This window comes from Erigeron canadensis, chromosome 5, assembly GCF_010389155.1.
Source record: "Erigeron canadensis isolate Cc75 chromosome 5, C_canadensis_v1, whole genome shotgun sequence".
Taxonomy (NCBI): Eukaryota; Viridiplantae; Streptophyta; class Magnoliopsida; order Asterales; family Asteraceae; genus Erigeron; species Erigeron canadensis.
The window spans coordinates 2,053,894-2,065,895 of record NC_057765.1 but is presented as its reverse complement, the minus strand read 5'-3'; the positions used below and the strand labels follow the sequence as shown (position 1 = coordinate 2,065,895).

At 34.5% G+C, this 12,002-nt stretch overlaps 1 protein-coding gene across 1 annotated transcript; it reads left to right on the top strand.

Moving 5' to 3' along the window:
* The first annotated feature begins 3,138 nt into the window (after positions 1-3,138).
* On the top strand, positions 3,139-9,094 carry LOC122599684 (putative receptor-like protein kinase At4g00960). The gene is made up of 7 exons (XM_043772231.1): positions 3,139-3,960; positions 5,343-5,480; positions 5,813-5,937; positions 7,005-7,215; positions 7,565-7,802; positions 8,354-8,504; positions 8,611-9,094. Exons 1-7 carry the CDS (start codon positions 3,195-3,197, stop codon positions 8,944-8,946), a joined length of 1,965 nt encoding a protein of 654 aa, XP_043628166.1. The 5' UTR covers positions 3,139-3,194; the 3' UTR covers positions 8,947-9,094.
* Positions 9,095-12,002: the final 2,908 nt, after the last annotated feature.

Genomic DNA, 12,002 nt, shown 5'->3' with positions numbered 1-12,002 from the left:
ACGACAAATAAAGGGTTTTGGCTAAACACGGTTTAATGACTTAGCACCAAAATTTGACATAAAAATCAAAGTGTTTAGAAATGTGTTTAATCAATTTTGTTGACCTTAGAATGTTAATATAAGACCATTAAACAAGTTTTGGATCATTAAAAGTCGACCGATAACCGAACGAAAAGTTGGGGAAGGAACAGAAAGACTGCGGCCGCTCGCACGGTCGGCCGTGTGAGTATCTGTATTATGGGAAAACTGCAGCCACAAGCACTGAGCATCTGTCTGAGTGGCCGTGCTCCTACTGGCAGATTTTTGACTCCAAGATCGACTAAGGAAGCTCCAAAACACATTTTTATGCATAAATCACCATATTTTAACATCATTGAACATAACCCATATCATAATCTTGTCCCAAAACATCAAATCCATCATTAAATCCTTACAAATCAACCCAAAACCCTAATGAAACCCTAATCCATTTTGACTCAATTTGTGACCCGAAAACACTTTGTTATAACTAGAAACAAGTTTATAAGTAAGAAAAGATGAATTTGAGATAGAAAACACTTACCAAAACTTCCACAAGCAACCAAACCCGAATTTGACCTAAATGGAGCTTTTTCTTGCACTTGAAACCTTGAATTTTTTATATGATGCTAGAATGATGAGGAGGATGATGATTTTGTTATGATTTCTACTTGAACATCATTAAATTTGTGAATTAAATTAGAGAGAGATTGAGAGCTTGAGTGTGTGTGATTGTAAGTAAATAAGAATAAGAAAGAGATGGAGAAATGGGTGGGGAAAAAATAGGGATAGGGTTGGGTTAACTTGGGTGGGTCATGGGTTGGGCACAACCCATGGGTAGGATCCATTTACATTTTACTAGTTAGCTTGAAAGTCATCTAAGTGAAAAATCGATTAGCACCTATTAATGATCTCGACTAGCACATAATTCTCAACTTGAACAATAAATTGGCCCATATGAACACATTGCACTCAATTGAACCTTAAATTGCACTAGAACATATATTGATTAACTAATACTTAGTCAAAAATACACATAGTCAAAGAGTCAAGAACCACATTTGTTACACATTCACTTTAAACTTATTATCATCATCAAACCCCTGGGTAGCAAAAGCTACTATGATTGATCACATGACCACCAAACACGGTTTAGGATCATCTGGTGAGTTTCACTTTAAAAATATATGAACTCTATTTCACTTACAATCTTCATTATAGTTTAAAAAAAAAAAAAACATTCTCATAGCCAAAAGAAGAAGACATTATGTTTCGTATTAACATACATGATATATAATATATTAGATGGCATTTTAAAATTTAGTAACAAAAATTATAATGACTATTAATTGAAAATGTCACGATAACATCTTTCATCATTCGGTTCCTGTCAATCTAAAATTTGAAAATCAGGTACGTTAAGTATTGTTCATTGTCATTATAATCATCATCACTATAATGTTACTTCCATTACAATACTACTCGTATAATAGTTTATTATTCCATGACTTGATTTCTCAACCTGATTTTGTTATCCCCCCTACCTCTCGCCACTGCTCTCGATCCTTGCTGCTGCTGCTACTATTCTCTATTACAACACCAATAATCATAATGGGGAATGATATCTTTTCAAAATATAAATTTGAATATCAGGGGTTGTGCCCGATCTTCCCTCACCACTCCACGGTATCTATATATCTTCCTACTCCTTTCTCCCGTAAATATAGATATATCACATTTGCGATTTTGTGGGTATTTTGCGAAAATTTAAAAAAATTAGGGTATATTGGTGTTGTTAAGATGATTTTTGAAAAGTGCGTATGAAATGAATGTATGATAGATTATGTTTCTTAGTTGTTGGTGTGTGTAGTGAAGTGTTAATAAAAATTATGTATATATGAATTGTGTTAGGCCCGTTCTTTTTTCTTTTTTTTTTTTATTTGTTAAATGTGGAATGTATTAAGTAGTATAAATAATGTTTGTATATATTAAGTAAAAAATAGGTAATTAACGGATATTTTTGTTCATTAAGTAAAAAAAGACACAAGAACTTTGACTGAATTTATTAAGTTCTTAATTATGAAGTCTTTTAATTTTTTTTTCTCAGACCCACCCCGTGTCTCCCGTAGTCACTTTGCCGACGCCTCAAATCGACTTTGACGTGTCAACGGTGCCCCTTAACCGACACCTCGTCGGTTTAATCAAGCCTTATAAAAACACTTTAAATTCCATAATCTTGTGATCTCGTACTATTAGTCAAATAACCTCACCATCATAATAATACATTCTAAACAGAAACCAAGTCAATCTTGTTTCAATGACCAAGTGAATTATGAGAGAAGAACGCTTAAAGAAGCAGGTCAAAGGTTCATATCACATCCATAAATTTATTGCTACATAAGTAACTTATCAGACTTTTAGCTAGCTTGACATTCATGACATATCCTCTTAGGACGGTGCTAATAGGGGCCATTCTCGGTCAATCCTTGCACGTTCTCACATTTTTATTTTTAGCGCGAAATCATGGGTGTCATGTCTTGGCCGTTATCGAGAACTTTCACTATGGCGTAAATCGTGGCTTCATGTCTCCATGGAGACGGCCTAAATTTGATAAAAGTAGGTCCACGGATCTCCACGCCCTTACTTTTTACCACCCATTCTTTACGTTCTTAACTTTTATTTTATTTATGTTTGTGTTAAGTAAATGAAATGATGTGGCAGTGAGAAGTTAAGAATTTGGTGAGAATTGTAGGATGTAATTCTGGGTAAATTCTTCATGTGAGAATTTGAGAATTTGTTTCCCTTATCAACTTAGGCCTTACTCTAAATACATGGTAACATTAAATAATCAAATGAAATTATTTTCCCAGTATAGTAGAAGGAAAGAACCCAATAGCGTGTCTAACTTGTCAAAATTATGAAAACTAGAAGCCTGCTTCCCTATGTGAAACCTGTATTAATAATAATGTACTTGTAAGACTTTTTAGCTTTAACTCCCATTTTAAACCATTCATTTGATAGATTAATTATGGGCGATGCAACTTGCTACTCGTTTGCTTTCTATTTCCATGTAAAATGTTACCGTAGAACGAATGTAAACATTAATTCAATATATACCCCAAAGTTGTCTATCATTTCATCCCCCCCCTAAACAAAACACATTCTTGCTTGCTAGAATGCTTCTCTTCTGGTTTTCTATAGCTATTATTATGCATTTAAGAGTTACCACCATCTTAGCTGATCAACCAGCCAAGTTAATAGCCCATGCCTGCATAAATTATGCAGAAAACTATACTCAAAACAGTACATACAAACTAAATCTTGACAAAACCCTTTCGACCCTCCTCACGACCAACTCTGGCTTTGGCTTCTACAATCTCTCAACCGGCATAGGTAACGATAGAGTTAACTCATTTGCCCTTTGTCGTGGTGATGTGGAGCCTAGTTTATGCCAAAGTTGTCTAAAAGACTGCATAGCTCAATTGAGACTAACCTGTCCAAACCAAAAGCAAGCAATCGGATACTACAACGAATGCATGTTGATATACTCCAATGAGATTCTATCAGGTGACAATACGTTAACAATATATCATTGGCATTATATTAATGATCGAAATGCAACAAATGGCTGGTTTAATGGGGTTGTGAGACCATTACTTGGTAAGCTGATAGCTGCTGCTGCAGCTGGTGATTCTCTTCTAAAATTTGCCACAGGGAATAAGACTGGACAGGACATAACAACAGCATATGCTCTTGTTCAATGTACTCCATACTTATCACAGCCGCAGTGCAGTAGTTGCTTGGAAAATGCAATTGACTTATATCCGACTGAGTTTACAAGGCAAGCTGGAGGAAGAACTCTTTTACCACTCTGTAACTTTAGGTACGGATTCAGACCGTTTTATAACGGAAGTACTTTGGCGATTTCACCACCACCTTCAGGTACGTATACATATATATATATGGCACGGTATATTTATTTAGTTATTTTGTCTAAAATTATTCATGAGTGTTCTTATATAATCCTAATCCTAAGAACCGGTAAACAAATTAAGAAGGTTTCCCCTGTTCGGGTTATATGGGGACGCCGAGCCACTTTTGGCTCAGTAGCCTAACTAGATTTTAGGCCCGTGTCTAATACACGGACTTACGACGTTATTAATATTAGATGCTAATTTATTATAGGTTAAAATTTAATATACTATTTTGAATAATAAAAACTTAATATACGATTATGAGTAATAAATACTTGATCTATATATCAACACTTTATGTTTTATATTGAAATATTTTTTTAAAAATATGTCAATCGAAGTTGTTTACTGTGAAATGTTTAGCGATAATTGAATATTACAAAATATAATATGTCCATCAAAGTTATAAATTGTGACATACTTGGCAATATTTAAACATTAAAAAATCATAATAGGCCAATATCATTTTATTTGTTTTATTGTTACACATAGTGTATTACATATTAATTTTACACTATTAGAAGTAATATCTTATCTTTAGATTAAGGATATATTTATATGATAGATTACATTATTGGATACATATTAGTTATAATTCTATTTGTATATATCAGTTATTATTCTATTGAATAAATATTATGTATTATTCTATCAGATATATATTAGCTATTATTATTTATTTATTATATTAAAATTAATGGGTAAAAAATGTAAATTTGTGATGAAAAACAAAAAAAAATGTAAATTAAAGTCAAAATTGAAAACAAAAGTCAACATTAAAAAATCAAGAACTGTGATTGGTCAATAAATTATTAGAGCACCTGTGTTTTAGTATAATAAAATATCAGGTTTTTCTTATCTGAGGCCATACCTGACCAATTTTATGGCCACCCTCGAAATATTTACTTTTATGGCCACCCCCGAAATATTTACCCAGGACACGATTTGAACCAGTGACCTCTTGTAATGAAACAAAACTTCTTGTCATGACTAGACCACTCGGTGATGGTTAATAGTCCTAATTCTAAAGTTTTCATTAAAACTAGGGCATAAGCAAAGTTGCATTATGTTTGATGAGGCTATCTAACTTTTTTTCTGATTGTGTATCAAAAATGGGTTGGGTGTGTTTACTGGGCTAGATATTCTCCGGTCTTTGACAGATTTCTTGCAAAGGCCGGCGATGAAATGATATTCAGAACACTTAATAAATATTTGTTTTCATTTTTTCACCATCTTTATTAATTGAACCACCTCAAATATCTCATGTTTTTATGATATTTGTTTGTAAAATCTTTGTAAACCTAATACTACTCAAAACATGACTTTCCTTTTGTGACCTATCTTAATCAGGAAAAAAGAAAAAACCAATTGCGATTATAGTTATTTTGACGGTGGTTATTGCCATAGTAATTGCTTCACTTTTTATCTGGATCATAATGAGAAAGACAAGGAGGAGAACCCCACCATCACCCAATGAAGATTTTTCGAGTAAGTTCTGAAGTTCATATTTCATTGACATTAAGGAAAACAAACATCATAACATTACAATGAAGCAATATTTCTAACCCACTCAAATATTCCGTGTTGCGGCAATCTGACTGTAAAGTCTCCATAGTCCTACAATTGGCTGGGAACAAATTGGGCAAGCAAACTAAAATAAAATGAAGCAAACTGATATTCAGTTTGTCCGGTGAGAAAAGTAGCAAACTGGACAAATATATATAAAATTGGAGATGACTAATAAGTGTATACAAATAATGTTATTGTTCCGGTGAGTGTTGCTAGCTAGAAGTATCTTCTAACTTCCATTTATATGCTAGCCAACACTAGGGATATTGGGGGTGCAGATTCTTTGCAATACAACTTCAGCACAGTGAAAGCTGCAACAGATGACTTTTCTGAAAACAATAAGCTCGGGCAAGGTGGTTTTGGAGCTGTTTACAAGGTATAAAAACTCAATTTTGCAAGTGTTAGAAAATATAATTTGTCATGAAATGTATTATGTGAGAGAAATTAGGGACCAAAGTGTAAACATCCTTGCGTATTATTAGGGAAGGTAAAAACACCCGTACCCAAAGAGGAAACCCGAAATTATAGGGCCGCGTTGAGGTTTGTGGCTTTAAGGTTGGGTATGGGGATGGTTTATCCTTTTACGGGTTCAGAGATGGTTTTAGATAAAAATTCGCATACCTGAGCCGTATACCTGCCTAGTGTACTAGTATACCCGACCCGCATAGACTAAGGAGGTTCAAAAAGAAAGATGGTTCATGGTTGGACTAAAAATTAGACTTCATAGCCATTCCACCTAGTTAGAGTTTACTTTTCCTGAGCTAGAAATAGATATAAACAAATACGAGTATTAAATTAACGTCATATCCTTACACCTGGGTATCTTGGAGTTAAATGTGCAGTTCTTTGTAACACCTCCGTGAATATAGAAAACTTCACAGGTCACCCACGCCTTTAATGAACATAACTTGCAAACGAAACATTTGATTTGTGAATAAACTGTGGGAAAACCCATTACAATACCCGGCCTGTTGACATCGCTACGTTAAACCCCAAGTAAGGATTAGTGAACAAATAATCCTTTTTGTAACCTTAAACTCACCCTACTTCATGTTTTGCCTAACCAAATTTTCTACCTTTTTTTTGATCATTTATTGTATACAATTTTTCCCTTTTTGTTTTTTTATAACGTTAGATGTCCCACTAGCTTTTGTTTTAGCATGGAATGAGAGCATGGGAACCTCCATAATCACTACGGTATCTTTTTTTCAAGGAGTCAATGATTGAACCCATAACCTATATATACAGATTTTCACGATTTTAATTAGAGACAAATGCTAGACTACCACCCTAGTGGTTCACTCATGCATACATTCATCCTCACATATATGCGCCTGCATTCCTAGGTCTAATACTGTTAAACACATAGTATATTAATTACAACAATTGATATGAGAGCATTGAGATTCTAAAAGTAACTGATTTATTAATATACAAATATAGGGTAAGCTCAAAAACGGACAGGAAATAGCAGTGAAGAGGCTAGCAAGGGAACATGGACAAGGTGAAAGGGAATTCAAGAATGAGGTTCTACTAGTCGCAAAGCTTCAACATCGTAACTTGGTTAGGCTTGTTGGTTTCAGTGTAGAAGGAAGTGAACGACTTCTCATCTACGAGTTCTTGCCAAATGCAAGTCTTGATCAATATATATTTGGTAAGTTCTTAGGAACTATTTAAAAGAGCTTCTCTTAGGAACCCAAATGTTGCATTGCAGAAAACATGTAAGAACCACTTTTATTAGGAACCCAAATCTCAATGGTTCAACCAAAAGATAAAATCCTAATTCTAGGGAAAGAGTTTTTCAAGTTCTATAAACGAATAGCTTGTTGGATCATTTGTCTTTCAAAAACAAACTAACTACTTTTATTATGTCAAAGATTTGAACCGAAGCATATATATTAAGAGAAAAAGCCTGCCAAGAAAGTACTAGAAATGGATGGCAAATGCTATGCTTTTGTTAGTTTATCAATATATATATAACCAATTCATGACAAGTATTGTAGATCCTACTAAAAGAACACTTCTTGACTGGGAAAAGCGACACAAGATAATCAAAGGTGTAGCCAAAGGACTTCTATACCTTCATGAAGATTCCCGTTTGAAGATAATTCACCGTGATATGAAAGCTAGTAATGTTTTGTTAGATGCTGAAATGAACTCTAAAATAGCGGATTTTGGCATGGCAAGGTTATTTACTCCTGAGGAAACTCAAGGAGATACAAGTCGGATTGTTGGAACCTTGTAAGTACACTTTCTAAAGATGAAATTCATCTTGTTACTTATTTTTCATGTGACTTATATATATATATTACAATTCACATGAAAAAATTTCTTGCAACTATATGTTAATGTAGAATGAATACATATTGCAACCCGCCAATAGAGATCGCTTGTTCACATATATATGTTTAAATAAAATATGCTTTTGTGGGAGTAGACAACAAACGTTAAAGGCTTTTATGGTTGCATGTATCAGCATTGCATCTAACGGTTGTTACATATTTTTTGTTTTTGGGATATATCGCACGACTCTCGAAACCTCCCCGCTGATAATCCAATCCACCTGTACAAATGTAAGAAGTAAGAGTTGAACCCTTGTGAATATCCTAAGGCCAAAGACCAGTGAGTCACCAAACCCATTGGCATATAACACGATCATACTACCTGAGTTTTTTTTCGTGAACAGGCTTTCTTCGTGATTTACCGACGTTCTGGTATGATATTTATTTTGTAAATTGTCGAGACATGCACGTGATTAGTAACTTTCTGCCATCGTATACCCCTTCTTGCAGTGGTTATATGGCACCAGAATATTTATTTCATGGCAATTTCTCAGTGAAATCAGATGTGTTCAGCTTGGGAGTGTTGGTACTAGAGATAGTAACAGGTCAAAGAAACCTAAATTTTCGGATTGGAGAGAATGTCGAAGGTCTCCTTAGCTATGTAAGTAACAAAGTGTAAAACAATCCAATTATATTCAAAGTTAATTAGGATTCATAATATTTGTTGTATATGTATCAACTGAAAAATTCTGTTTATTCTCTTTTAGGCATGGAAAAGTTTGAGAAATGGGTCGGTTTCAAATATGATAGACTCCACATTGACCACAGGATCCAGTTCATTGTGTGACGACATTACAAGAAGTATCCAAATTGGTTTATTATGCGTTCAGGAAAAAGCTATTGACAGGCCATCCATGGCTTCAGTTGTTTCTATGCTATATAGCAACGATACACTTCCAGTACCATCAGAGCCCGCCTTCCACATGAATAGTAATTATGCCAGTCCTGAAATCCCGCTCCTCTGTGAGTATCATTCTTCAGCTGGAACTGATGGATCTACTTCAGTAAATGATGTTTCGATATCTGAAATCATTCCTCGTTAAATGTTTAGAATAATGCACTTGGTTTCTATATAGGAGAAATATGTTTGATTTTCAATCTAAGGTTACATGGTGAACTTATTACTTATAGATCATTTGTGTTTGGGTGCTCTTTTGTATCATATATACACATAAGCTTTCTGTTCTTTCATACGGATCGAGTACATGTTTTCGCTTATAACATGGAACAAAATTGTATCTTTTTCTAATAATCATTGTTTGTTGGTACTGAAAATGAAAAAAAAAAACAAAACGTCTAGTAACGAGCTTAGAAGCCTCATCTTCTTGATAGTACACCTAGATATTCCGTAACTATGTAGATACTTCTTCCAAAACGATTAGGTGGATTCGATCTCCCAGAGTTTCAAAAAGATATAAATGGATCCTATGTTCGACCAGTGGTGGTCGCCTAGAAACATCAAAATGGCTCCGTGTTTAATTCGAGCCATGGCAAGTGAAGTATTTCATTGTTGCATTTTTCTTTGGTTAACTAGTCATTAGAAGGCTTACCTTCTGTGCAAAAATCATGACAAATTTTCTACTTCCCAAAGAGTATTGGCTCTTTGACAAAGCTACCATTGAATTTTACAACTGTCATAAGTTGGGGACATTTTGCATATGAATGTCTTGATCACTAAATGTTACAGAATATGTGAAGAAAATGAGAGATACTGTACGAAATGGGAGTAAAGTCAGGTAACAAGTCATTTTGCATTTAGATTATGTGTTTTGTTTTATCCATACATGAAACGTTATTTGCTGAGTTTTACAAATAGCAAGAAAAAGAATATCAACAATCCGCATGTTGGCTATACTCCAGGACATACATACAAGGCTTTAATGAGATAAAACGGATGACTAGCAATGTCTCATATGTCAATAGCAGTGAACATGACGGCAAGGCCAACACTAGATTTGGCTCCCTTTAAGTCCTCAAAGGCCTCTTGACGTTCTCTCGTCCAATGCCAAGGTTGGTTATTCTTAAGGAGATTCGTCAGATTAAAGGTGCAGGCCAACTCGGAATAAAAAGGGCCTTTTACTTTAATAGGCCGAGGTCAAATGTCGGGATTGAGATTGGATATAGGAATTGAAAGACCGAATGGACAAAAAAAGGGCTTTTCTAGGATTGGAACTAGGCAAATGTCAATCTCATCTATTGCAGCAAAGAAAGAGAGGCATCTATTTTCCTAGCATTTGAAAATGCAAGTAACACAGACAAATTTCTCTAGACGGTGTTTTTCTTCATTTGTAGTGCATTGTTAAGTGAGACAACCGGCAAATGTTTGAACAAATACAAGGAAATAATGAGAAGAAGATGTTGATTGTGTTGTTTCCACTGCCCTATCGTACATGTAAAAGGGGACATTTTAATCCAGGTATAGAAAAATGATCATTTGAACTTGTATCCTACAATGAAAGTTGTGAAAATCCATTATGTTGTTATTGTGTAGATGCCAGTTACTTTGATATCCTGGCTATAGAGAGTATTTTGAGATCATTAAGCAATTTCTCAGCTTCTGATGCAGTACCCTTGAATAGAATAAAGCTTAGTTAACATTAAATACTTACAAATTTCATTAAAATATGGATTTTATTATTTATCTGTTCTTGCCTTGAAGCCATTTGCTAATTTTTCCATAGAGGTGGCAATTTCTACCCTACTTACAAATGGGTCAATACAATTACATTATCACTAATAAGAATACGGGCCAAAGGTAGAATGTCGTCCAAAGAGTATTTTTACTGCATAAAACCTCATAAATCATAGTACTAAATAGTTATTTTCAGACAGAAGGTGTTACAGATCAAGACAGCCCGATCTGCTAGCTGACCCGCACATTTTGTCGCCTCATTAGTCACCTCGGTCTTGGCAGTTACAAAGGATTGCATATCTTCCTCCGGGCCTTTCAGTCTTTGTTGGTCTTGTTGGGTTATAAAGCCTGCTATAGTTTTATGCAAAGTGTCAAGTTGTTTGATTAACTGAATTTAGAATTGCTGGACAAAAATTCTGTTTTCATCTTCAAGTTTGACTGTGTGCTCTGGAGCAGGGAACATAATAAGGAAAACTCTATCTTACGGTTTGTAACCAAACTTGGTGAATAGACTAGATTCGCCATCAAGTTGCATCCGCTCTTTCTTTTTCAGCCATTCCCTGGTTTAGATACTCAAAAGAAAGTATGCATTCATTAAGGGATACACCCACACACTATAAACAGAAACAACAGCAGATTTTAAATGATCAAAATAGTTACAGCTTGCTAACACATACTACTTCAAAATTGTTCACTTGATATATTCTCACAACCAGCAGCAAGATAAACTAGGTTGTTTGCTGCACACCTTTCGGCATCATCAGCAGTGGAAACTAGCTTCTCGTCGGAACCTCTAAACAAGTACAAATGATTTGTCTTTAGGAAGTTTTAAAGCTTCTTCAGGAGCCAAAAGATCTGTTAGTTACTCATTGTACAGAACTAAAAACGTAAGATTAATACTATACTCTTCCCTTTCAGCTTCTGATTATCAAATATCCGTCTAACGGACCTGGGAATAATACCTGCATCATCTGGTAATTCTTCATTCTGAACAAAACAACAATTATCATTATCACAATGCATTGTAAGCCAAAAACGTCAAGGGTCGGGTCCATTATGATCCAAAAGTATACCTTTTTCCCCCCTCCTCCTTCCATTATGTACGTTTTTCCAGTTCATGTCTGCCCGTAGCAGATATTGTGCATTTGTATCCCTCGAGAACTTCGAATATCTAAGATACAGCTGAGTGATACAACTACCTATAGATACTTTATCATATTAACAAATAAAAGAACTCAACAGTTTCAAACCAATAAATTCAATCTAAATTTTCTTTTATACATCTGCAGTACATTAATAGACCCAAAAATTTCATAAACATTAGTTTTTTAAACAATAACAAAGACTGCTTTATGATATACTAAGATTAACCATTTATATCAAAAATCAAAACACAAAAGACCTGTCAAACTGCTTATTTGTAATAGCATAACAATTTTTCATTGCAAACAATCACAAATTTAACTT

Bases quoted from the DNA above. Each gene is read 5' to 3' on its own strand.
- LOC122599684 (XM_043772231.1), top strand. From the start codon at position 3,195: ATGCTTCTCTTCTGGTTTTCTATAGCTATTATTATGCATTTAAGAGTT. The intron at 5,481-5,812 runs GTAAGTTCTGAA...TTTATATGCTAG, and splicing joins ACCCAATGAAGATTTTTCGA to CCAACACTAGGGATATTGGG. The intron at 5,938-7,004 runs GTATAAAAACTC...ATACAAATATAG, and splicing joins GTTTTGGAGCTGTTTACAAG to GGTAAGCTCAAAAACGGACA.